The sequence below is a fragment of the Monosiga brevicollis genome, genomic scaffold (genome assembly GCF_000002865.3).
Source record: "Monosiga brevicollis MX1 MONBRscaffold_25 genomic scaffold, whole genome shotgun sequence".
NCBI classification, from domain to species: Eukaryota; class Choanoflagellata; order Craspedida; family Salpingoecidae; genus Monosiga; species Monosiga brevicollis.
Window position 1 is genome coordinate 176,724 of NW_001865062.1, and position 24,931 is coordinate 201,654.

Here is a 24,931-nt window from a genome sequence, read left to right on the forward strand (position 1 = left end):
TCCAAGATACAGCGAGCTCGCCCGCTATGTGCACAAGCGACTTGATCTCCTCCTCTCGGGGGAAGACCAGGACCACTAGGGAAAAGAAGAAAAAAAAAAGGGCAGAGGCTGGGCAAGATGTAGTCCAACTTCAACCCAAAAGCACTCGATCTCAAAGTCGAGTGCTGCCGATGAACCAGACCCGATGCACCACCGTGACAGGGTTCAATCCAGGGTCAAAAACTGATGCGCGCGGGCAACAGCAGTACAACACGCACGCGGGGGGGGGGGGAGGGAGGAGGAGGGTCACGACCACAGCCAGGACCAATGCGCCCTGCACGAGATCCGTGTCTCGCGGGTTAGGGCCGGCAAACAAAGTGCTTAAGCCCAACCGTTACCCATCTGCTCCACTAACCACTAACCACAGTACCTCAGCATCAGTCATTGTTAACACAGTAACACAGCAACACAGTAGCACAGTATCACAGTAACACAGTAACTCTCTCTCTCTTACCTCTCTTTCGCTTGATCTTTCTTTCTCTCTCTCTCTCTCTCTCTCTCTCTCACCGCGTGTCTATGGGACCAAAGTGCCCTTTCTTTGTCTTTCTAACGGAAAGACACCAAAAGTCCCAACATGTGTGTAAGTGCGTGTGTGTGTGTGTGTGTGTGTGTGTGTGTGTGTGTGTGTGTGTGTGTGTGAGAAAACCAAAAAAAAGAAAGAAACAAAGGAAACAAAAGGTAAAATTTGGCATAGGGCTAGTGCGCAGCATAGCTCTATCAAAAATGTGTCAGATACTCTTTTTCTCTGGTTGGACCGCGTGGTTTTTCTCCATCTCTGATTGTGCCTTTGTTTTGCACCACACTCTCCCCCTCCATAGCCCGAGCTCTCTCACGCTTTGCCAAGCTCTCCACGTCTCTCTTCCAATATCACCCGCCCTCTCATCTCTCTCTGGATTTCTTTTGTCTTCAGCGCTTTCTTCGCGCCGCTGGTGCATGTGTCCTGCTTTTTGACCGTCTGTTCCGGGCTCATGGCGCTGCAAGGCGCCGTATCAACTTGAACCAAGCTGCTTAGAATCAGTCCTCTGAACCGCTCTGGCTCGAGATCCGTCCCAACGTCCCAACAGAACAGACCTAAAACTTTGCAAAGTCTCACCTGCCTCCCCCGTCTCTTCCCACCGTCTTCAGCGCGCGACCGATCAATTGTCCTTAGGTCGGGGTCACAAGGAGTCCTGAACTGAATCCCAAAAAAAAATTCAATTCTTTCTTTAAGCATTTTTTTCACGACAACAAACACGCTGAAATTTGATACTGAATCAGCCAACGCGGATTTTCGGTCATATTTCTATACAACTTTTTCAATAATCGATCCTTGGGGTACACACACAACACACAACACACACACACATGTCAATTTGATTGATACACACCATACACAATAGGACCAGTAAAAAGGTTTGGTGCGTTTGGTGCCGCCACTGTCTGGCTTGGTTCCATGCCGATGCAATGGCTCTCCCTAACTCTCCCTCTACTCTCTAACCTTAAGTTCTCTACTCTCTAACTTTTAAACCCTCTCGTCTGCTCGTCGGTTACATTATGACTGAGTCCGCTACAGGTGTCTTGAATCGTGCGATCACGGCAATGGCAACCATCGAAGTACGGCTCAAGGAGAAAAGCATCGAGGATGCAAAGCTCTACTGGGTGCAGATGCAGCAGAAACGACCTTGGAAGCCCGAGAACCGAATGCCTCCCATTCCCGGCATCAGCATTAGCTACCTCAGTGGCCAAGATCAGGCCGAGACCATTGTAAAAATTGGCACCGTCCAGGTGAACATCTCCGGCGAGCGCGACCACAATTGGGAGGACGCCTGGACCCGAGCATTGACGATTGGCGGCGCAGTTCACTTGCTGATTGTAGGCGACGCAGGCGGCGCAGTTCACTTGCTGATTGTAGGCGACGCAGGCGGCTTGGACGAACACCTTGTCAACGATGTGCTTATCGTTGCCGGCCAGGCCGGCCTTGCATACGTTGATGTAAAAGCTCTTATCGAGGCATGGCCAAGCGACAGCCACGCAATAGCCTTTACACAGCAGCCGAACCAGTTCATCTTGGCGCTTCCTTCCACGGCCGACGATATTAACAGTATTCTGCGTCACAGTGGCGAAACTTTTATTTGTGAAAGTCACATCTATTACAGCGGCCACGGTGACACGGATGGCTCCTGGGTACTACCTGACGGTGATCTGTACACAGGCGAGGATTTTGCATCGTGTGTGAAGACATGTCCTTCAGCGGCGATGTTCGGATGAATCTCCACCTCAACTGCTGCTTTGCCGCACGCTTTGTGGGGCTTGCCTTTTCCCACCAGACCACTCAGGCTGAGGATGCGCTGTCCCCGGCGCGTGAGGTCGACGCAAACCCGGCGCTTGGTCGCCTCGCCGCTTTTTTATCTATTACTCAAGAAATGCCTCTTGAAGAAGTCAAAGATAAGATGGAGAGCTGTCTGTCTGACCCGAGCAATTCGTTCAACAGTGCTTTGACAAAAAGCCTTGTGCAACTCATCCAAACAGAACATCGCGCGTTTCCTGATTTGAAGGTGGAGACGCAGGTTGGCACTGCAATGCTGCACATGGTGCCGTACTCATTCGGCTGGCTGGATGCCTCCGGGGCCTTTTTTGACCTCTACAACCTTCAAGACAAAGTTGCCAGTATCAAGCCCAATGCTGCTTTCTTGCAGCGAGGTAAAACGCCAACCGCCATGACTCGCGAAGCGGTCGAGAGCAAGCAACTGCACAAGGCCAAAGCACTGGAGATTTACATCTTTGGCGCTGGTCGTGGTGAAAGCTCTTTCGTGCGTTTTCCCGGCTGTAACCTCCTCATTGACGGCGGTATTCACAAGAACCCACTGCCCTGCTTTTGGCAACTCGTGCGGCGCCTACCATCTGATGAGCAATTGGATCTCGTTGTATGTACCCATTACGACAACGACCACCTGAACGGCCTGCAGCGGCTGCTGGACGAGTGCAAGAAGAACAAGGACCTGATTGGCATTGGTCATTTGTACACCATGAAGCCTCCAACAAAAAGTAAAAGTAAAAAAGTTGGTCGATCGAAGTCAACTGGCTCCAAGCTCTGGGTCAGTGCTGTCCATCTTCTCGGTGAGGACAAAGTGCATAATCTTTGCATTGATCGTAAGGTCTTCTACCCACCCGAACCCGCAGACTCCAAGCTCAAGCTGGAGGTACAAATGCTCAGCCCACCCGACGAAGCAACCCTTACGAAGGCGACTGAGCTCATGGATGCCGTCGCACGCTCTGCCAGCCCCCCCAACAAGGCCTCTGCCTCACTGTTGGTCACGGCAACGTGGGGCGATGTGAAACGTCGGGCACTCTTCACTGGTGACGCGCCGAGCCCTTCCGTGGTGGCTGGCCTTAGAGAGGCGACGAATATTCAAAAGGACAAGATCCCACTGGTTTACGCCGATGCCCCACACCACGGGTCGATGCTCGAGCAGCCGAATGCATTATTTGAGGCCATCGATCCAGAAGTTTTTGCAGTCAGTACAGACGGCACCGGCGGACACGGTCATCCCGACCAGACTTTCCTGGACGAGATGAGCGGGATTAAAGAGAAGGCGTGCTGGTTTAACTACACATCTCATGCCCTTCCGGGAACACGCCGTGCCGGAACCTCAGGCACGCGCCAGAACGCAGTGCAGTCCACCTTCCCCAATGCAAACTACATTGACAATCAGGCCAGGGAGATTGCCACAGCGGCCTTGCGTGTCATCATTACAAAGGACTTGAACGTATCCCATAGAGTCAACGCGGATGGTACCGAGTAGCAAGATCAACTTTAAGAAAAACTCAGACTTCTCTCTCCTCTCTCTCTCTCAAACTCTCTCAAACTCTCAAACTCTCAAAGAAACTCTCTCAAACTCTCTCTCTCTTCTTGTCTTGAAAAAAACACTGGATCCTCAATGTCACTGTCAATTTTGACAACAAAAATACTAAAGAAACACGCTGGGCAACAGCTGCACTGTGCCAGACCCATGATCTCACAGGCAGGGTTGATTATGGAGCAATCGATCAGAGTAATACTCCAACGACAAGAACGAGCACGCAAAGTCGGACACTCGTGTTGCCTCTAGGAGGTCCAACAACACAGATACACTCAACACGCACGCGTCAACCCAATGTCTGGAAGCAGAGGGCGCAAGTCGGCCACATTCCAAAGGCCGCTCCGTGTTAGAGCAACAACGGTGGAAAAGAGACCAGATTAAAAACCATCAGAAACAGCAAAAGCAAGAACGCCCAAGTTTAGGCGCTGGTGCTCAGACCACCTGGCGCCCGACCCAAATCTTGCTTGAGCGACAGATCCTTCAAATCAAACCCCAGTTCCTCGATGGGCAACCCAGCCTCATTGAGCTTGACCTTGACGGCCGACACTGTCTCATTGTGCATCTTGGCGACCCGCGCCAGCTCAAACTGCAACGACTTGATCATGGCGTTCTTCGACTCCATGATGTCCTAATGATTGAGTCACATCAACATTTGTAAGCCCTTGCTTGACCATGCACAAGGCACAAGCCCATGCAAAACATCAAAACTTTGAGGAAGCATAAGCCCAGGCCAAAGCCGAAGGACAAGAGACAAACCTCCAGTCGCTGAGTTACCACGGCTACAGCTGTGGGATCGAGGCTGCTTGATGCCAACACCTCGTTAAGTTGTGCCTCCTGCTCACCCGCATGCATTCAGCCACAAAGATTGAGAACCGAAGCGGGATGACAACGCAAAAGCCCCATTCAACGAGCGCGTGGCACATGATCCGCACCTTGGTCTCCAATTCGGCATGAAGAGTCTCCAACTTCTTCTCCAGGAGCAGATTCTTGAAGCCAGTTTTCTGCTGCACTTCGTAGATGGAGCGCACAAAGCGATCGTACAGATCGTCGCGTTCCGTCTCGACCGTCTGAAAGCGCTGGCGCAGCACCTCGTTCTCCCAAGAAAGCTGCTTCAGCTCATCCTCCTTGAGCTTGAGCTGCACCTTGGCAGAGCGCAAGGCTTCGCGGTCGTGTTCGAGCTTCTCGAGTGACTTGGTAAGCTCGACCACTCGCGCCTCGGCTGCCTTCAATGGCTCAATCAAGCGACGATTCTCTGACACCAGCTCTGCCATGAGCTTTTCCGTGCGCTGCTCCTTGGTGCGCATACCCTCAACCTGATTTGCACAGATTCAAGGTGAGAAAAGGCGACGATGCGTGCATGATTTGTGCAACCTGATCGCGCGTACAGCTACGACATGATAGCTAGACTGTATTTGTTGGACCGCAGAGGTCAACGCGCGTGAATGCCGGGCAACAAACCTGCTCCTTAAGAGAATTGATGAGGGCGAGGTTATTGAGGGTAATATCATTGTAGTAATTTTTAATGTCACCAAAGGCTTGCTCATGTTGGCGCATGAGTGCAGTAATCTGCAGATTCTTGCGCTCCTCAATCTCGTGCACCTCCACACGGCGCTGCAGGTCGAGGTCACGGCGCAAATGATCTAGCTGCTGCTCGTATTTGCGCCGGATGTCCTGTGCTTGCTGTCGCATCTGATCATAGAGCTGGGTTTTATCACGATCATGGTCCAATCGTTGATGTTGTGATGAACGGTGCTGATTGATCTGCAGCTCCTTCAGCTCCACCTAAGATTAGGCACCAAAGCGCACACACAGACTTGGTCAGATTTCATCAGCCGTTAACAGTCCCGACTCTCACAGCATGCACTGCTCGTCCTCTGCCCCATTCTCTGCCCAAACTGTATGGGAGAGCAGCAGCAGCAATAACGATAAAAAAAAAAAAACAGCAGCACGTCCAAACCAGAAGGGAGGCGAGAAACAGGAACGTTGGGGAACAGGCAAATCAAAAGTGAGAGCTGATATGAAATGTTCGAATAACTCACGCGCAAAGAACGCTTTTCATTGCGCAGGCCGGCTGCTTCCTCCCGCAACTCGTCTTGCACCAGCTTCTTGGCGAGCGCAGCTGGCAGGTGGGAGACAGGCGAGATGAGGTCACGGCACTGCAAGAAAAGAAAAAAAAAAAGCAGACAAGGGCTGCAAACGCGTTGAGCAGGACGGACCTTCTGTCCGTAGCTCTGCGATTTGGTTCTGGTGCTCATATAACAGATGCTTCACCTTTTGCTTGTAGACCTGTAGGTGTGTCAATCGCGAAAGGTCATGTCAATGGCGGCATCTCAGAAAATGTGGGAAAAGGCGGGTGGGTGAATTACCTTGATCTCCACGGCATGCTTTTCCTCGGCTTCCTCAAGCTCACGATCCTTGTTCCGCATTTCTGCGCGGGCTTCGGCCAATTGCTTCTTGGTAATTTCCCAGAACGTGTTGATCTTGTCGCGTTCGAGCTGAAAATAGTTGCGCTCCTCGCGCTCCTTATTCACCTCTTCGCGTAGTCGAATGATGGTGGCTTGCATCTACACCAAACGAAATGAACCCAAATGGAAGCCATTGCAGAGCCCAAGAATCATTGATTCTCAGTGAGCCTGAGCTGGTCATGCAAATCCAACCCACTTGCGGACGAGCAAGCATGTACACTGGCCCTGTCCAGCGCCAAGCCCGCTAAAGGCTCTTTGAGCTGGTGACCGCGCATGTTGCGGGTCCCAGCGCCAGCATCTCGATGAAGGTATGAGTTGGTTGCGAGCTGGGCATGCTCACCTCGTCCGGGGAGAGCCCTTGGAGATCATCTTGATCCCCAGCGCCCGCAGCATCATTGGCGGCAGGCTGCTTGGCCTTGCCTGACTTCTTCTTCTTGGCCTAAACAAGAGGCGCCGGGGCAATGAGCCTTGATCCAGCGCAAATGCGAGACAAGCAGCCAATCATGCAGCCATGACCATGCAGGGGTCTGTTATTACAAATGACCAGTTGGCACGACCAAAAGACATGGGGCTCGAACCCCCGGCGGCAGCCCAAGCACGCGCTGACAAGCACAACGGCGACACCAACAAGGCCACTCGAAAAAAAAGAAAGAAAAGCGGGAAACAACTGCATTCAACCAAGCGGCTCCCGGACGCCGGGCGGTGAAGCCAGACCAGAGAGCGTATTCCCTCTAAGCCAGCCCTCGTCGCCGGCAGCAGCAGCAGCGCTCACCATCGCGGCGTTCGCGTCGTCGTCGCTCGGCCTCAGCGTCGTCGCCAAGGAAAAACTACAGGTGGTAGCAGATGGAATAAAACTGTTCGCAACGAATGTTCTTAACGACTTGCGTCGAGAATCGTTCAAATTTGCGCGGTCTGTCCTCATTCTCGATCAATTGGTAAACATGAATGCTTTCAGCCACTTCTTTTCCAGTACAATTAATACAATTCCATGTCGCTAGTCGCTTCTTCTTTTGGGTGAATTTCAAATTTTTGCACGTTGTGTCTCTTTCTCAAAATAAATCTCTCTCTCTCTGTCTCTCTCTCTGTCTGTCTCTCTGTCTCTCTCTCTGTCTGTCTCTCTGTCTCTCTCTCTGTCTGTCTGTCTCTCTCTCTCTCTCTCTCTCTCTCTCTCTCTCTCTCTCTCTCTCTCTCTCTCTCTCTCTCTCAAAATTTGATTGATTGCAATTTTTTTTTTTTTTTTTTTGTCAGTGTGAACGGATTGTGGCGGTGACGGCTCAACTCGAGGTACTGTGGGGGGATCTCATCTCTCGCTCAGAGCAGGGCGTAGGCATGGGGGTGAAGTGGTATTTTCACATGGTTGTGAACAGCAAGCGGACCTGGTTGCCTTTTTTTTTTTTTTTGATGTGACCGGTGACTCACGTGTGACATGGTGGCACGTAGACTCACGACCCTGCATCATGAACCCCGAATTCGACAACATTGGCAAGTCCTTTGTCGCCCACTACTACCAACAGTTCAAGGAGAACCGCCCCAACCTGGTCTCACTCTATCAGGATGACTCGCTCATGTCCTTTGAGGGTTCCCAGGCCCAGGGCCTTCAGGGCATTCACGAAAAGCTCAAGGTTGGTTCGCCAGCCAATCGATCAAGCGCCACCCGGACCATGCCTTGCTTTTGCTTTTTTCTTTCTGGGATGCAATACTACAAAAAAAAAAGGAAACCCCCATGCCTGTGTCTCTTGCCACTCGTGTGCGGCCAGGATGATCGGGCATATGGCGGCATTTGCCTCGCGCCCGTGTTTCGACCTGTGGCTGGCATCTGTGCTTTTGCGACCGCGCCTGCCCACTCATGCCTTTTTTTTTTTTTCTGCTCCTTATTATCAACAGAGCCTCTCCTTTGGCACAGTTGAGTTCAGCTTCACAGAGATTGATTGCCAACCTCGCGCTGATGGCGGCATTGTTGTTGGTGTCCTGGGCCAAATCCAGGTCAGTGTCGATTACAGTAGGAAATCCAGGCAGTGTCGGCTTCTGCACCAACTTTGACTCACGCCACGCTGAAACAATGGGTATATGCTACAACAATAGACCGATGAAGACCCTGTCAAGGGCTTCTCCCAGTGCTTCGTTCTGGCTCCTACAGCCTCGGGATCATTCTACGTCCAAAACGACATTTTCCGTCTGCACTTGCACCACTTTTAAGCAACAAACCTGCGCTTCATCGCATCTACCTCAACCTCTGATGACTCCCATTGAGAAGATGGAAGGAAACATCCCCACAAAGCCAAAATGTCTGTTTACCCGCTTTCCTCAGACTCTTTTCTCGACATCAAGACGACTTGCTCCTCCATCATCAGCTTCGTTGTGGGCAGCCGAGCTGCCACGCCAGCCACGCAAGTCGCCTTAATGTGCTGCCCTGCCATTGGTTTACCGCTTCGCTTTCGCCCCCACCCCACCTCCTCTTGTGTTGGCAGCAACATGCACAATCGTACAGCAAACAGATTCAGATTCGGCTGGACTTGTGAATAAATGCATCATGATGGGATGGGATTGGACCAAGCCTTCATGTCATCAATTTGGAAACAATGCTGCAGCAGAGGCAGGCACTTCCGTTCTGACTGTTTGCTGTTTTGTTGGGAATGCCATTCACCGGAAGGAGATTTAGGGATCAAGCACATCATTTGAACAGGTACGTTGATAGACAGACACAAGTGACACGACTAGAAACACGGACACAGATACCCAATGTACAAGCAACCGCTTCCCCTCCACACCCACGGTCAAATGGGCGCGAAGCAGATTATTGATCATCCTCGAAAAGCCAAGAGATCGATTTTGTAGCGATTTTGTAGCGGGCTTTTGCAGTAAACCAAGAGAGTGGTGTAAGGTGCATGGCTTAGCCAATCGAGAGGGTCGATGTTGGTGCAGCATTGAGGCAGAGAGACACCATGTCAATGGCGTAGCAGGCCCCTTGGCCGGTGAAGCTAAAGCCGAAGCGCACGGGCTCACCATTCATGCTAGCGGGGGGGATAAAGTCAAGGTAAAACTGATCAAAGCTGTCGACCGGGATGCTGCCGCTGGGGATCTCGGCTGAGGCAGCCAAGGTGTTGTTATCAAAGCGGAAGTCAAGAGACACAGAGCAGTTGTACTCCTGGAAGCGCGAAGCTCCAACATAAGCGCTGAGGGTGTATTCCATCGTTGAATCGTAGGTAATGGAATCGTCTTGCCAGACTCCGTACGCGGCGTCTTGGACATCAAACACGTACAAGTACTGGCTGCCAAACGGCGTGGTCTCGGGACCCAGCTCTGAGCCCTCTTCAAGGATGCGAACCGACGCAGAATCGGTGGAAAAGTTCCAACCAGCAGTCATCAAGGGGTAAACTGCCTCATAGGTCACATCATAGTCCTCAAAGCTGGGATCAACGACGCGAGCGCAGTTGGAGTCATCAAGCGCGTTGGTCGTGGTTGGAATGGACGTGGTGGCATCACCATAGACGCAGACGGCAACATTGTCCACACCCGGTGAGAGACCGGCACCCAAGAAGGAGATGGCAATAGTGATATCAGTACCAATGTAACTGGCCGAGGCAGGCGTCTTGAAGTACAGGGTGACGTGCTCGCCGGTGACAGGGATGCCCTCACGCGACCAAGAGTGCACTGCAATAGTGACGTTGTTGGCATCACGGAACTCGAGCGAAACGATGCTGCTGCAAGACACGCATGATGTGCGGTACAAGTCTGCCTCGAGCTTGTAGAGAGTATTGGCGGCATACTGATCGGCGAGCACCTGCTGGACACCATTGCCGTCGTTGACTGATTCGAACAAAACCAGATACTGGGTGGGGGTACCAGTGGGAGCGTTGGAGTAGCTCTCATCCGCAATAAAGAATGGCAAGCTGTTATTGAAGTTCCAAACTCCGGGCACAAATTCAGTCTCGCCACCAACTACAGTCGTCGCCTCGAAATCATTGTCACTGACGCTGATCGGTGAGCAGTACCTGGACAAGGCGAAAGAAAGGAAGTAAGAGTCGTGGCGTTGTGATTGTCAGCTGAAAACCACCAAGCACAAGCACAATTTATGTCAAGAACATACCCAGTAAGAGTGGTGGTGCTGGTCGTGGTGGTGCTGGTCGTGCTAGTTGTGGTTGTGGTGAAAAAGCCTGGCTGGTTATCGCGGCAGACTCGGACGTTGTCGAGCGCTGGAGAAGGTCCCGTACCAGTCAGTGTCACACCAATGCGAACACGCTGCAGCAAGTAGGCCGCGTTGGAAGGAACCGTAAACTCCAATGAGTACTCGGTGAAGGTAGTCGTCAAAATGTCGGTCAGCGCGTTGGAAGCCAACACATTGTCGTCTTGATCGCGGAACTCCAGGGTCGGGTTGCTGTTGTACGTCACGTTGTCAGAGCCAGCGATGGACACGTAGAAGGTGATGGTTTCATCGGGGCGGTAGATGATGTCCAGATCCTGCCAGATGCCTGCAGTCGAGCTGGCAGAGCGGAAGGCATACGCGTACTGGTCGCCATAGGGAGTCGAAGCGGGACCCACGGCACCAGGTGCCAGGACGACGCGGAAGGATGACTGGCTATCCTGTGTCCAAGATGAAGACGACAGAAGGACCTCGCCACTCTCCACATAAACATCCTCAAAGCTGTGGTCGCCGACAGCGACGCACTCGTCACCAGCGGTCGTTGTGGCCGCCGAAGTCGTGCTTGGGGGTGCGGTGGTCGTGGTTACGAAGCTGTCAGTGCTCAGACAGATGAAACCAACAGCGGGGCTGAAGCCCGACCCACCAAAGCGAATACCAACACGCACATCCTCACCAATGAGGCAGTTATCGGGACGGCAGGGGAACTCCAGACTGACGCTCATGACTTCGTTGCTGGTGGTGAAAGCTGAGTAGGGAATCGTCTTGGAAGCCACAACTGTGTTGTCACCGGTGCGAAGCTCGATGGATACCAAGCTGGGCTGCTTGTCAAAGGTGCCAACGCCAACGATAGCGGAAACTTGGTAAAGAGTGTAGGCTTCATACGACAAAGGAGAATCTTGCCAGATGCCCTCACCCGTGGTGTTGCTCTCAAGAGTATACACAAACTGTGAGCCATTGACGTTTGTGGTGGAGAAGTAGTCACTAGGAGTTTCCGTCGTGCCAATCTTGATGTTTGAGTCCACCGTCCAGAATGTGGGGCAGGTAAAGTCACCATCAGATGAAACGTAATCATACTCAAAGCTGCTATCATTCAAGTACTGGCACACTTCCAGGAGAGCGGTGCTGGTCGAAGACGTGGAAGAAGTCGATGATGTTGAGGATGTCGAGGATGTTGTGGAGGTAGAGGAGGTGGACGAGGTCGATGAGGTTGACGAAGTTGAAGACGTGGATGAGGTGGATGAGGTGGACGACGTGGACGAGGTGGAACTGGTCGATGAGGTTGAAGAAGTAGAGGTGGTCGATGAGGTTGACGAAGTTGACGACGTCGATGAGGTGGAAGTAGTGGACGACGTCGATGAGGTTGAGGTGGTGGACGAGGTCGATGAGGTTGATGAAGTGGACGACGTGGATGAGGTCGATGAAGTTGATGAGGTCGATGAGGTGGAAGTGGTGGACGAGGTCGATGAGGTTGATGAAGTTGACGACGTGGATGAGGTTGAGGTGGTGGACGAGGTCGATGAGGTGGAAGTGGTGGACGAGGTCGATGAGGTGGAAGTGGTGGACGAGGTCGATGAGGTTGATGAGGTGGACGAAGTCGACGACGTCGATGAAGTTGACGATGTCGATGAGGTTGAGGTGGTGGACGACGTGGAGGTTGTCGATGAGGTGGACGAGGTAGACGAAGTCGACGACGTCGATGAAGTTGACGACGTCGATGAGGTGGAAGTGGTGGACGACGTGGAGGTTGTCGATGAGGTAGACGAGGTAGACGAAGTCGACGACGTCGATGAGGTGGAAGTGGTCGACGAGGTGGACGACGTGGAAGTGGTCGACGAGGTGGACGACGTGGAAGTGGTCGACGAGGTGGACGACGTGGAAGTGGTCGACGAGGTGGACGACGTGGACGATGTGGACGACGTGGACGACGTCGACGACGTGGACGAAGTCGACGAGGTGGACGAGGTGGAGGTCGTCGACGAGGTGGACGAGGTGGAGGTCGTCGACGAGGTGGACGAGGTGGACGAGGTGGTAGAAGTTGACGAAGTAGAGGAGGTGGAGGAGGTGGAGAAGGAGCAAACTTCCTCAATGGGTTGCTCGCAAACAAATGCACGATCATTGCTGCACACAGCATCATTCCAGCTGCCTTCAAAGCTGGGGTTGGGATGGCCCATTTGCAAGCACTGCTCGGTGGCTCCATTGTTGGGCTCGTTGGCATTCCAAGGCGTGTATGTTACAAGAGTACCGTCATTCCAGTAAAAAGGACCGCCAGTGGTGTTACGCTCGCCACCCAGCCAGGTCAGAACACCAGGCATCAAGTTGTATACAAACATATTCTCGGTTTCATCAGCGATGCGGACAAGCCGGGTGTTCGGAGAGATCGTCTGGCAGTAGGCATCGGCTTGAGCATGCGAAGCGATCAAGCTACCAAAGCTCTCGATCGATGAGTAGTACACCGAGTTGTTGAGCCAGTTATAACCCGGGCAGATATCCTCCGTGGTGCTGGGAGGGATCGTGGTGGTGGCTGGGATGGTGGTAGTCGATGGACCGGTTGTGGTGGTTGTGGTCGATGGGCAGACTTCCTCAATGCTGCGTTCGCAGACATACTCGCGGGCGAAGCTGCAACGAGCATCATTCCAGCTGCCAGGGAAACTTGGCTTAGGATGGCCCATTTGCAAGCAGTCTTGGAGTGCACCGTTATTGGGCTCGTTGGCGTTCCAGGCGGTGAAAGAAAGGGTGGTACCATCCGTCCAGTAGAAAGTGCCACCAGTCACGTTTCGGCTCGCACCAAGCCAAAGCCTGGTATCTGGAAGGAGAGAATAGACATAGTTGTTCTCAGCCATGTTTGTGACCTGAGCAAGATGGGTGGTTGGAGAAATGGTCTGGCAGGCAGCCGAGGCGGAGGCCCAATTGAGGGGGCCAGTCGTAAAGTCGGCAACCGATGTGTAGTAGATGCTGCCGTTGTAGATATTGAGCTCCTCGCAAGGATTGGGAGTCGTTGTGGGGACTGTGGTGGTAGGGGCGTTGGTACTGCTGCTTCCGCCACATGAATCGTCGAGTTTTTGCTCACAGACAAAAAAACGGAGGTTAGAGCAAGGAGCATCATTCCAGGCAGCAGGTGTTGTCGAAGCTGGGTGACCAATCTGTACACAGTTTTCGTTGCTACCAGCTGAGTTGGGCTCACCCTTCTTCCACAAGCAATTTACGCCAGGTGTGCAGCCGGCGTAATCGCCCAGCAGACCGGTGATGGAAACGCCATCGATGCTCTGAAAGGTGTTTGTCGACAGATTGCGCACATGACCAATCCAGCGCATGCTCTCCTGAACAGGCTCTAGGTTCCACAGGAAGTCATTCTCGGCCTTGCTGTCCACAATAGCCAAATCCGCACCGCTGCCGATTCCCTGGCAGAGCGTGCGTGCCTGTGCGTACGTGTATGTGCTGGTCGCGCTGAAAAAGGTCCGGGAGTAGTAATATTCGCTGTCACCAAACTTGACGCCACCGTTACACTGAGCGGAGACTGGGGTACCAAGCTGCAATGTCAGGAGGGCGATGGCCGCCACGACAGCAAAGCTAGAGGGCCCGGTGCGCAGCATCCTGTATCATGTCCAAAAAAGGTGCCGGTGAGAGGAAGCTGCGCCTGTACGACCGTGCATTTTTAATTAAACACGCCCTTCCCCCATGGATAGACAGCGATTGCCAGCTTGGTCGATTTTATCGTACCTGTGCCGTGCCACTAAACCTATTCCGGTCTTGAGGCCTCTCAAATTACGTCCTGCTACAGAAAGAGGGAAAGAGGAAAGATGGAACGCATAAATCAGGCGATGTGCATTTAACAACCCCCACCCAAAAAAAAAAGCAACGTTGACGGGCAGGCCACGAAGAGCAACAAAGCAACAGGGTTGCTGTTTGACCTGAAAAAAGAGGTTACTAAGGATCCTTGGCTACTCTGGGGACCTCGAACGTGTTTGCCAAAGCTCACCTTGTATTCAAGAGGCAGTCTCTGCCAACGCAGGCGTTGACCCGATCAGCAGGATCAGGTCTACCCAAACAGTCTTGTTGCTTGGCCTGATGCGCAAAGGACATGGGCATGCACGATGAGTCAAACATAAAAATGGCAGTTCAAAACGATGGATGAGGGGGAGGGGAGGCTGGCAGATTGTGCGCCGAGGTGCGCAGGGCATCCAGAGAAGAAGAGCCGACAGCGGCACACGCACGAGGAGTATGATTCAAAGAAGAAGATCAAAAGTGCGCAGCAGATCGACCAGAGGCGAAAGGACGACCGGCAACTCATGACAGAAACAGAAAACGGCAAGGTCACAGGGAGCGCGCGCGGGAAAGAGAATCGAATGCAATCACAACGGCGAGATCCAAAAGGGCAGTGGGTTGATTGATCCCAAGAAACCATGTGCAGCTCTTGTCTAAGCGATCAATCTGAATTCAAAGCACCGAGCAGCACTGCCGTTTCGCACGGAACAAGCCCGCCAAGTCACAACCATCGTCTTGTGCCAAGAACGCTTTATACCTTGAATCAAGCGGCTGCCGTAATTGCCCTGAGCCGCAACGAAGAATGCAGAGATGGACAGCCACTGACACACACAAAGCGAGATCAGTGAGACAAAGCCCAACATGTGTGTGTGTGTGTGTGTGTGTACGCTCGTGCTCACTGGTTGTGTGAGTAGTGTGTGGAAACAAAGCACAAAGCGCGGAAAGCAAAGTTCTGTTTGTTACTTTGTTTGCGAACAAAGGGGTTGTGTGGAATAGGGGGTCTTCTTCCCAACACGCACGCACGCGCTGGTCATGTGCAAAAGGCCTAAGGTAAAGGGTGCAACGGCAGACAATCAGCGAGCAGCGCGTAATTGTTGAAAAAGTTTTCAATTGTTTTTGACAGAAAAGCTTGGTGAAAGTAATTGGCTGTGAATTTCAAGCGTGGACATCAGCCGGTCTCGATTCAACTGTTGTTCTCCCTTGCTGTTCTTGCTCACATGACGATGACGACGAAGCAAGAAGTGTGGAGCCTTTCACAGTTGCAAGAACGTTTTACCGGTGAATAGAGAGAGGCATGGAGATTCGGCTGCCCCCTCTCTGCTGTTGGCTTGGAAACCGGGTTGCGCCAAAAAAGCTTCACACACACACACACACACACACACACAAACGCATGTCAGTGAGTTGCCGATGTACGGCACAATGGAAGGGGCGCCCGACAGGCCCATGGGCAAGGCTGGCCCCAACTTTCTTGATTCTCAGCCAAAAAATGGAATAATAGACGGCCTTTTGATTATGTCGGCATTGTTCTTCGGATCAAGTCGAGGCCAGCGAGCGAGCGACGCCACGCGTCCTCATGTACCAGATGTGTCTATGAGCCAGCCATGCAGCCCATACGCACAAGGCGTGCCGTCCTCGCGCACCACGAATCCCATAAGATTGCCACTACCCCATACACACACACACACACACACACACACACACACACACACACACACAAGTCTAATCCGCCCAAATGTTGTCGCAGCAACCGAGTTGAACCCTATTCCATTTCCAAGGTGTAGTTTAAATCTTATACCCGCCAGTCGGAATGTCAGACGAATCGTATGTTCAAGTCTGATGAATATCACGCTTTCGTGTACGGCCGTGTTTGAGTTTGGATTTTTCTGTGTGTGTGTGTGAGCGGGTTTTAAAAAGGGCAGCCAGGACGGGCTTTGCCTCGGGATCTGCTGTCGCTTGTGGTCTTAACTTGAGATAGCAGTGATTGTTCATTTTGGCTGATGGTATTGATCTTTGCTTCAACTCGCAGCGGTTCCAAGGACGGGAAGGTGCTCAGGCACACCCCCCCCCACCCCGTCGCCTTCTGACCAGCGGAGCTCTCTGGCTGTCGCGGCGCCGGTGATGCAGGCTGGACCATAACAGTGCGTCATGGAGAACCTTTCCGCTTTATTGCAAGAGGCCGTGTCCACCATCTCGGTGCTGGCCATTGTGTTTGGTGGCGTGGTTCCCTTTGTTCCTCAATTTTTCAAGATCCGCAAGACCCGCAACTGCGATGGCTTCTCCACCTACGTGATCCTGGTCTTGATGCTCGCCTACATTCTTCGCATCCTCTTTTGGTATGCTGCGTGAGGTGCCTGGCATTTGAAAGGAAGCATGAATGGACAGAACAGAAAGAAAGACCCCGCGTGCTCTTGTAGAAAAGGCCACAATCGGCTCGAACACAAGCCTCATGGGTCATCTGCCTTGTAGGATTGGACACCCGTTTGAGATGCCCATCTTGCTCCAGTGCTTTTTTATGCTGGCATCACTTCTGGCGCTGCAATACGTTTGTGTCGATGCCATTGCCTTTGCGGCTCCACTTCCAATTCGTCTATGTACGTGTTGATCGGTCCGCCAAACGCGCTTGACCAAGAAGTCTTATCCGTGAAACTCTTGCATCGTGCTCATGGTTGCACCCATGATTGATTGCTCTTCTTGGATCGCCGACAGCGGCGATGAAGTGGCGCGAGGTGTGGCGCTGGACCGTCTTCAGTGACTATGTCATTTTTCTCTGTGCCTTTGTCGTGGGCTATGCCGTCCTCATGCAGGTGCTCAGCTTCAGCCCCTTTGTCGTTGAAGCCACTGGCTTGTTGAGCGTGCTCCTCGAAGCCATGCTCGGTGTGCCCCAGCTGCTAGAGAACTGGCGCAATCGCTCGGTCCAAGGCATGAGGTGCGATCGATTCCACCATGTGTCAAAGGTCCATGGTTTTCTCCCTTCCACCTACACTTCGTTTCAAACAGACAAACACTCATGAGCGGCCTTGCTTTTTGTAATTGGGGCTAGCGTGACCATGGTCGTTTGCTGGCTATCCGGCGACATCTTCAAGACAGTTTACTACATTGTGCGCGAAGCGCCCATTCAGGTGAGTCCGACTCGATTCAAATGCAGCTCACGTGGAACGGATGCGTCTCTAAAACGAATGGGAGTGAGGAGGCGGCACGGTTGGCCTGTCTTGTTCAGGCATGCGCGGCTCCGTAACGATGACACATGGCGTGCGGTGTTTTGGTTTTTTTTTTCTCGAATTTGTAGTTTCCGCTGTGCGGATCAATGCAGATTGTGATCGACATTGCACTTTTGCTCCAAGTCGGATGGTATTCCTGCTGGCGGGTGGAAAAGACTCGTCATCACAAGGTGCCGCGAACCTTTTCGCCTTTGACGGTCAAGGTAGAACCGTGAGCTGAAACGCGTTCGAAGTCAATAGGCGGCTCCTCCCCTCGCGCGACCCGTCACCTGGTCTTGTTTTGTTTTTCTACTTCTTTTTTGAAGCTTGTCTTCTTGTGCTTTTGTCGGTGACAGTGAGGCTGGCTCGGTTGGCATCGTCCTGTTTGGGGAGAATTCGGGTGAGCGTAGAGCTTCCGAGTGCCCATGCATGTTGTTTGTTGTGGCCTGATATTTGAGCATGTGTGACCGTGTTGATAAACCAAAAGTGTATTTGAATGCGAGTGTGTGCGTGCGCGCGCGCGTGCGTGCATGGTTCTGTCGATCGTGCAGGACTTGGAATGGTTTGCCTGGCTTCTTGCGCCTCCTAGGGCCGCAATGTCTTGACCAGAAATGGCAATCGCAGTTTGCACAGTACATGCCCGTTGACCATGACCGCTCGACCAAGAACATGTCTTTCATGCTATTGAATTTGAAGAGCAGACCACTGTCCAGAGGAGTCCCAGCGCAACTGAAACTCAAAGCCGAGGAGAGACAGGATGACCCATGCTTGAAACAGACCCATGCTTGGAACAGAGGGGGGGGGGGCGGGGGTGTCAAAGTGACAGGAAAAAAAAACGCCAAACGAGCACACCGTGCCGACAGAATGACAACGGAAGAGGTCAAGGAAGCACCAAGATACACATCACATCGAGCACAGGTAGAGTCGCCTAGTTGAAGAGAGAAGGGTACTTGCGCTGTGGCACGCCACGACGCTCTGCTTGCACGTTCTGCAGGTGGAGGCAAGTGAGGCACGGGCACAATGGGTGAGAGCGGTGGCAACTTGATCATGCCGATGCAACGAGAGCGGAAGAGTCGGTGCTTACAAACTCGCGGACAGCGGCCTCATACATGACCACGGGGACAACGACGCCAAAGATGACAAGCTGACGCAGGGTCTTGGGGGTCACACGGAAATGCTGGACCGTCGTCTCACGCATGGTTGCCCAGCGCTCAATAGCGGGATCTTGACGCAGACCGCCCATGTTGGCTCGTTTTGCGTGTTGAAGCAAGGTTCAGATCCGATATTTGCCGCCTGTTAACAGAGTGCACCAAAGTGACGGACAATGAGTTGGACACGAGACGCATATCCGTTGACCGCCAACGCGATGACACAGAGACACTGCCAAAAAAAAAAAACAAGCGAGCCACCGGGCTACAGCTCAAAAAGTGTCCGTGTATGCCTTCAGAGGCCCGGTCTTGGCCATCCTCCCTGTCTATCACACCCTTTTCCTTCCCCTTTATCGTGCCACCCAGCTCAAAGAGTCTGTTCCCTTTGATATCCATGTCCGAGCCGGCGCGCTGCCATATCGGTGTTTGCGCGCCGTGCTGCTGCTTTTACCTCTTTGAGTGCAGCTTGTTCACAACAAATGTTGTCAATGTTGGCTCTTCAGCCATCTGCTTCCAGGCCAAAAATTAGAAACGTCTGACAAATAGTATTGTCAGACGTTTCTTTCGACACGAAAATCATCTGATAACCTTGTTGCGCAATCTCTCGCTCTCGCTGTCTCTCTCTCGACACACACACACACATGAGATGCGACACTTGCCTTGAGACATCATATTCACAAAGTGCACCCTTGATACACTTTTATATCCTGTAAGTGTAATTTTTGATACACTTTATGTGGCGGTGTCGCCTTTGCTGACAAGCAGCGTGGATAAGGGTCGGTTGCTCTCTCTTATCTTCTCTCTTGCCTCTTATAACTTCCTCACCTTGGCCCTCGCTCTCTCCAATTTTCTTGTTGAGATACACACTCTCTCAATGCACTTGAAAATCAACGTATAACTGTCTCAGATTCACTCACAATTCACCTTCTCCTCTGGAAATAACTCTTCTCCTCCCACCATCTCTCACTCTCACACCCAAATCCCTCTCTGTCTCTTCAAACGAGCAGTGTTGCCAGTGACTGCCGTTTGCCGTTTTTCCGGTGGTGCTGGTGCTGGTGCGTGAAGGAGCCTGCCGCACTCAACATCAGTCTCGTGGTCCGTCTCGACGTCTTCGGCTTTGAGATTTGAGGTAAGGTAGAAGAAGACTCGGTGCTGGGACTCGACCTCCAAATGCCTGCCTGGTATTGGATCAAATCAAGAACAACAACTTCCATCGGATCGCTTCAACTGCCTGACTTTTTTTTTTTTTTTTTTTTTTTTTTTTTTTTTTTTGCGCTCACCTCTCCGTCTCTGCTTCGCGGGTGGTAATAGGCACTGCCCGAGCTCTTGGTGTGTGTGTGTGCTCGTGTGGCTGATGCTGATACCCTATCGCCGTGGTCATTCATTCGAGCCGTATTGCAGGGTTGGGAGACCATCACCCCACGGAGCTTTGCTCGTGTGCCTCTAAAACGGACATTTGTCAACGGTGGTTCAGCGTGCCTTGACCAATCACCGTACGTGAGGTCGCGCGCGTGTCACCTTTCCACCACCCGGCGTCCTTTCCCCAAAAACTCCTTTTTCTCGAGTCTCAACCAAGCGCTTGCCTTGCTTCAGATGGCCAGCCCCTTGCTGCTCAATGCCACCAACGCCACCCTTGCGGCCCTGACGCCCGACACCGTGGCGCTAGGCACCATGCCCGCGCCAGACATGTACCGAGCCCTGGCCACCAAGTTTAGCCTCTATCACCAGGACCCGGCCAATATTTTCGCGCACCTCATCACCACGCCCCTGGGCTTTGTGGCCGTTGCTTGTATCATCAACAGAGCCACTCGTGGCGCCTACCTCACGGCCATGGCCTCGCTGGCCTACCTTCTTGCCCTCGTCCCCATCCTGAACCCACTCGTGCTGGCTGGCACTGCTGCTCTGGTGCTTGCCATCAACGTTGCTGCCGTTCGCCTCCGCCTGACCGTCATCATGTCCCTGGTCCTTCTCATTGCCACCTACTTTCTCCAAGATCTGGCCCATTACCTTACCGGCGAGGCCACCTTTCAGAGCACCTACAGCGCCGGTGGGCACATTGATCTCGCCAACATCCAGCTCTGGTCCGCCATGTTCTACGAACACTGCTACTTTCTCCTCCCACTCTGCGTTGAAGTGTCCCTCCCCACCCCCGTCAAGGCGCTCGTCGCCTCCGCCCCCGCCTGGCTCATCCTCGCCAACCAGCACATGTACCTTGTCCTTGCCCTCCTCCTCTGGGTGGTCGGAAGACCGTCAGAATCTGGCCGTCATCCGCAAGTGGGCCACCGACCAAAACCCCAGCACGAAGCAAACCTCCCACTGGTGGTTTTCCACCCTCCCAGCCCAGCCAAAGTCTGCTTTTGACAGCGTCGCCACCGCCGACTCCCTCATGAACCTCTTTCATACCAAGTTTCACCCCGATCGCTGGGCCGTGGAGGTTGTGGAGGGCATGAACGAAATCTACATCAGCGCCCCCAACGCCAAGGGCACCTCCGACCAGGTCTTTTACACTGAACACGTCGATGGCCCCTTTGGCCTCTTCCCCTTTGCCTCCGTCTTCCGCTGCATCGTTGGCATGGACGCCAACCGTGCCTATGCCACCCATTTTCCCATGGCCGGTCTCTCCACCGCCGTTGCCACGGGTGATGCCCTGGCCTTTGACTTTAATCGCGAGCCCCACTACATTACGCGCACCCCCGAACTGCAAAAGGCCGACCTCCCACCCGACCTTGGTGGGGACGGACGACGCGTTGTCCTCAAGATTCACTACTGCGTATATCCACGCCAGCTCCTGCCCCTGGGCAAGCTCCTTCACCTCGCAAACGTCTTGTACAACATGTGCTTTCGCGCCCTCTTTCTTGCCACCATCAAACCCCCGGAGACCCCCCTCGAGATTCTCTCAGGCCAAGTGGTGGTGCAGATGACTCGCCTCGTCAACGCCTTTCAACGCTTTGTTGGCTTCCCCAACGCCCTCTACCTGGGTGTCCTGGCCTACCTGGCTAGCCCCTACGGCCTCAACTGCTACACCCTCTTCCTAGCCGGCACGGCCTGGATTCATTATTTGCGTTACATTGCCACCTTTTACTGGCGCCGCAACATCAATTTTGAGGCCTTTAAGCGCGACGTTCTCCTCTTCAAATCCGTCTCCCTCGCCCAGCTTGGCTTTTTGTACCTCGCCCGACTTGACCTGGCCCACCCCGACTGGCTTTCGCTCTCACTCATCGCCACGGGCTATACGCTGTCCATCCTTGCAACCAAGGCCCTCGGGATTGACCGCACCTACTTTGGCGTCGAGCTCGGCTTTTGTGAGCCCAAATGGATCACCGCCTTCCCTTATGGCACCATTCCCCACCCCATGATCGTGAGCCAGATGTTGGCCCTGGCCGGCTTTCTCAAACTCGCTGCCCTTCGCCAGGACTATGCCTGGCTCATTGCCGGTCACATTGGTCTCTACTTTTGTCACATGGTGCAAGAGCACTTTGACTTTCACCGTGCCGGCAAGTTTAGCCTGGCTGCCCTCTTCTCCCTGGGCGGTGAGACCGAGCAGGTCCTTCGCCAGCGCAAGAAGACGCAATAAACTTCTGCCCTTGCTAGGCTTCTCTAGCTGCCAGTGTGTTTGTGCAGCAATGCTGCACTTGCTTTGTTCGCATCAACGGATTTACATGTACCTTGTTCCTACGCGTTGCCCGCCAATTGATGCGTCAAGAGTTTGTCTTTTGACCTCAAGATTCACATGTGCATAGTCACACCTGGCTGCCAACTTTTGGCGAATTTCCACTGATTATTTTCTAATTTTTTCTCATTAAATTTTGTTTTTCATGTATTTATCTGTGTCAGGCTCCCGGGCGTGAGCACGGACTTGACATCAACAACATGTTAGCAAACGACCTGATGCCAGAGAACAAAATAGTGTGCCGTCTGACTCTCGAATTGTTGGGGGCTACCAGACGCCTCCTATCAGGCTTCGTGTGACACGACGATAATTCTCAGCTTGACTTTTGATGTTAAACTGGATCGCGGAGTTCTTTCCTGCTCGACGACTATGGGGTCCGAAGCCAAATTATCGTTCGATTGCCAATGTTTGTCTGCTTGCTCCGCTCGTCTACTGACTCAACCTCAACACTGTCAAAAATGATTCAAGAGACCTTGAGCGCTCGAAAAGTCGAGACAAAACTCCAACTTCCTCCACAAAAAAAATACCATCAAGCCGATGATAAGGTTCCAGGAACTCGGTTCGCACGGTTCGCCAAGGTGCGGGGGGTGCGGCGTCAAGGCAAGAAAGCGGTTAGCTGTTGTAGAGAGAAAATGCACATGCTTGAAGAAGTGGGCCAAAGAATGTTTGTTCAGCTGTTTGCAATTGTGTCAGATTTGTGCGACGGTCCGAAGTCGTCCTTGGCTGACCATTATGAAGCACGCGTGTCCGGGGAGGCGTCAAGGCGAGATGGCGGTTGGTGGCACATGAGACAGCCATGGCGCGCGACATATTCAGTGCTGCGAAACCAGAGGATGACGTTGGTCCGTTGACCAGCCGAGATAGGCTCGGCGCGATGCCAGACTTCGCCAAGGTGTAACACGGCCCAACCAAGGCGGTGGGGCCAAGACACAAAGTCAGCCGTCGAGGGCTCATGCCTGGGTGCGGCGGCAGCCGCAGCAGGTGCGATTGCAGGAATGGACGGTGAGACAGGCGTAAGAAAGGGGGATGGTGGTGGCCTCTGCGTTGCCCAACTCACTTTGATGAGCCCCAAAACTGCAGCTCGGAGCCCTCAAAGGCGCCTTGTATGTTGATATTCATGGTCACCAGGCTGCGATATTGGCGATATTGGAAACGAGTTGATCCTGCAGTGAGTTCTACTCTTTAAGCCGCTCACGATGAGCCGCCCAGTCAAATGGCTTGTTGCAGCTCGGCTGACTGGCCGGCCGGTGCAAACCTGTTGTCGTAGTGCAGCGTCAGCTTGCGGTCAAGATCGCTGCGGTACCGCACTGTAAAACATCTGGAGTACGCGGTATCCAATGTGAGCGTAGAGTAGGCACGCAGGTCCACCACGCGAGCTGATCCAACTGCAAAAGACAGAAGCAAGATGGAAATGGCCAAACGCAGCTACAGGCTTTGGGGGTTGTGTTTAGAGGATTGAGGATCGAGGGAGTCGCAATGGTGTGCAGCGTACCGATGATGATCCAGATGACTAAACTCTTCACCCAAGAGAACTCGGACCAGCGGGCGGGCGATGGTGCGCATCAGCACATCGGAGAAGCCAGCGGTGAACCCCAGGTCGGCGAGCGGGGCGCCTGACACGCATGGGCCGCATGGGCGTGAGGACGAGAGCCTCGAGGGCAGTAAGCCTGCCGGCATGCGTCCGACCTACCGTGCTGGGACATGGAATTGACGCTCTCGCGTATGGCCTGATCACATTGGTGATGATAATGATTCAGCTCCGCCAGCAGCCGGGCGCAGAAGGCGGGTCGCAGACAGGGAAAGCCGTAAATTCCCGGGCCGAGCTCCACCAGACGGGCTTTGCCAACGAGATCGTCCCGAGTGGCGCCCTTGTCACACAATTCAATCAGACGGAGTAATTCAGGGGCCACATCTTGGCGGCGTAGCGTCATGACACCCGGGTCCTTGGGCTGGTAGCAGCGCTGAATAATGGCATGGCGGGTGGCCAGGATGTCGGGCTCGCGGCGGCGACGGTCGGCCTGTTCGCGCAGCTCACGCAGCAGTGCCTGGGTGGTTTCCCCGTCAATCTTCCGCAAGAAGCGGGCTTGCTGTCGCACAAACTCATCGGGCCCCGTGTAGTCAAAGTGCCGGTCAATGTCAACGCCGTTGACCGTTGCCACGAAATAGTTTTGCGTCAAATAGCAGTCGCAGTCGCGCGGCAGCTGCCCTCGCGATGCCCCATCAACACCCAGCACATCAACTTGCTTTGGCCCCGCCCGCGCCTGAGCTCGCGCCAGACTAATCCGCCACATTAGCCCCAGCCCAAGCAAACCCACAATCACGGTCGCAATGACCACTGCCACTGGCGGCGTCGTTGGCGCCAGCGCCAGAATCGACTCCGACAGCAACATGATACTGGCGCGCCAACACCTAAGAACTAAAATACTTTATCGATGAGTAACCAATACTGTTATAAGGTTAATCAGATCGTTTAGAATACTATTTTTCACCATCAAGCTTTGATTGTGAAAAACTAAAATACCTCTTGCCTACAAGCCAGATGATAAATTCAACCTCAGGACCATGTGCTGAAATACTTATTGAACACCAGATCAAGTTCTAAAGTGTAAGCATTGGCACATATATCTCCAAATCGCCACCAACTTCATTTGGTAAATCACCAACGAGGTG

General features: G+C 53.1%; 6 protein-coding genes across 6 annotated transcripts; 3 read left to right on the forward strand and 3 right to left on the reverse strand.

Annotated features, from left to right (window-relative positions):
• Positions 1–1,572: 1,572 nt before the first annotated feature.
• MONBRDRAFT_28286 (uncharacterized protein) lies at positions 1,573–3,821 on the forward strand (the record flags this gene model as incomplete). The annotated part of the gene is made up of 2 exons (XM_001748686.1): positions 1,573–2,202; positions 2,346–3,821. The coding sequence occupies 2 exons, from the start codon at positions 1,573–1,575 to the stop codon at positions 3,819–3,821; spliced, it is 2,106 nt and encodes a 701-aa protein (XP_001748738.1).
• Positions 3,822–3,953: 132 nt separating this feature from the next.
• Positions 3,954–7,016, reverse strand: MONBRDRAFT_33818 (uncharacterized protein; the record flags this gene model as incomplete). The annotated part of the gene is made up of 9 exons (XM_001748755.1): positions 3,954–4,506; positions 4,635–4,712; positions 4,811–5,191; positions 5,337–5,660; positions 5,918–5,997; positions 6,095–6,164; positions 6,245–6,442; positions 6,684–6,782; positions 6,951–7,016. The coding sequence occupies 9 exons, from the start codon at positions 7,014–7,016 to the stop codon at positions 4,297–4,299; spliced, it is 1,506 nt and encodes a 501-aa protein (XP_001748807.1). The 3' UTR covers positions 3,954–4,296.
• Positions 7,017–7,800: 784 nt separating this feature from the next.
• MONBRDRAFT_10948 (uncharacterized protein) lies at positions 7,801–8,862 on the forward strand (the record flags this gene model as incomplete). The annotated part of the gene is made up of 3 exons (XM_001748687.1): positions 7,801–7,965; positions 8,228–8,326; positions 8,812–8,862. The coding sequence occupies 3 exons, from the start codon at positions 7,801–7,803 to the stop codon at positions 8,860–8,862; spliced, it is 315 nt and encodes a 104-aa protein (XP_001748739.1).
• A 31-nt stretch (positions 8,863–8,893) lies between these two features.
• On the reverse strand, positions 8,894–14,074 carry MONBRDRAFT_33819 (uncharacterized protein; the record flags this gene model as incomplete). The annotated part of the gene is made up of 3 exons (XM_001748756.1): positions 8,894–10,335; positions 10,431–10,497; positions 10,555–14,074. The coding sequence occupies 3 exons, from the start codon at positions 14,072–14,074 to the stop codon at positions 9,234–9,236; spliced, it is 4,689 nt and encodes a 1,562-aa protein (XP_001748808.1). The 3' UTR covers positions 8,894–9,233.
• Positions 14,075–20,184: 6,110 nt separating this feature from the next.
• Positions 20,185–22,298, forward strand: MONBRDRAFT_33820 (uncharacterized protein; the record flags this gene model as incomplete). The annotated part of the gene is made up of 2 exons (XM_001748688.1): positions 20,185–20,798; positions 20,956–22,298. 2 exons carry the CDS (start codon positions 20,185–20,187, stop codon positions 22,163–22,165), a joined length of 1,824 nt encoding a protein of 607 aa, XP_001748740.1. The 3' UTR covers positions 22,166–22,298.
• A 1,172-nt stretch (positions 22,299–23,470) lies between these two features.
• MONBRDRAFT_28291 (uncharacterized protein) lies at positions 23,471–24,651 on the reverse strand (the record flags this gene model as incomplete). Its single annotated transcript, XM_001748757.1, has 3 exons — positions 23,471–23,579; positions 23,754–23,874; positions 23,952–24,651. The coding sequence occupies 3 exons, from the start codon at positions 24,649–24,651 to the stop codon at positions 23,471–23,473; spliced, it is 930 nt and encodes a 309-aa protein (XP_001748809.1).
• Between the last annotated feature and the right edge of the window lie 280 nt (positions 24,652–24,931).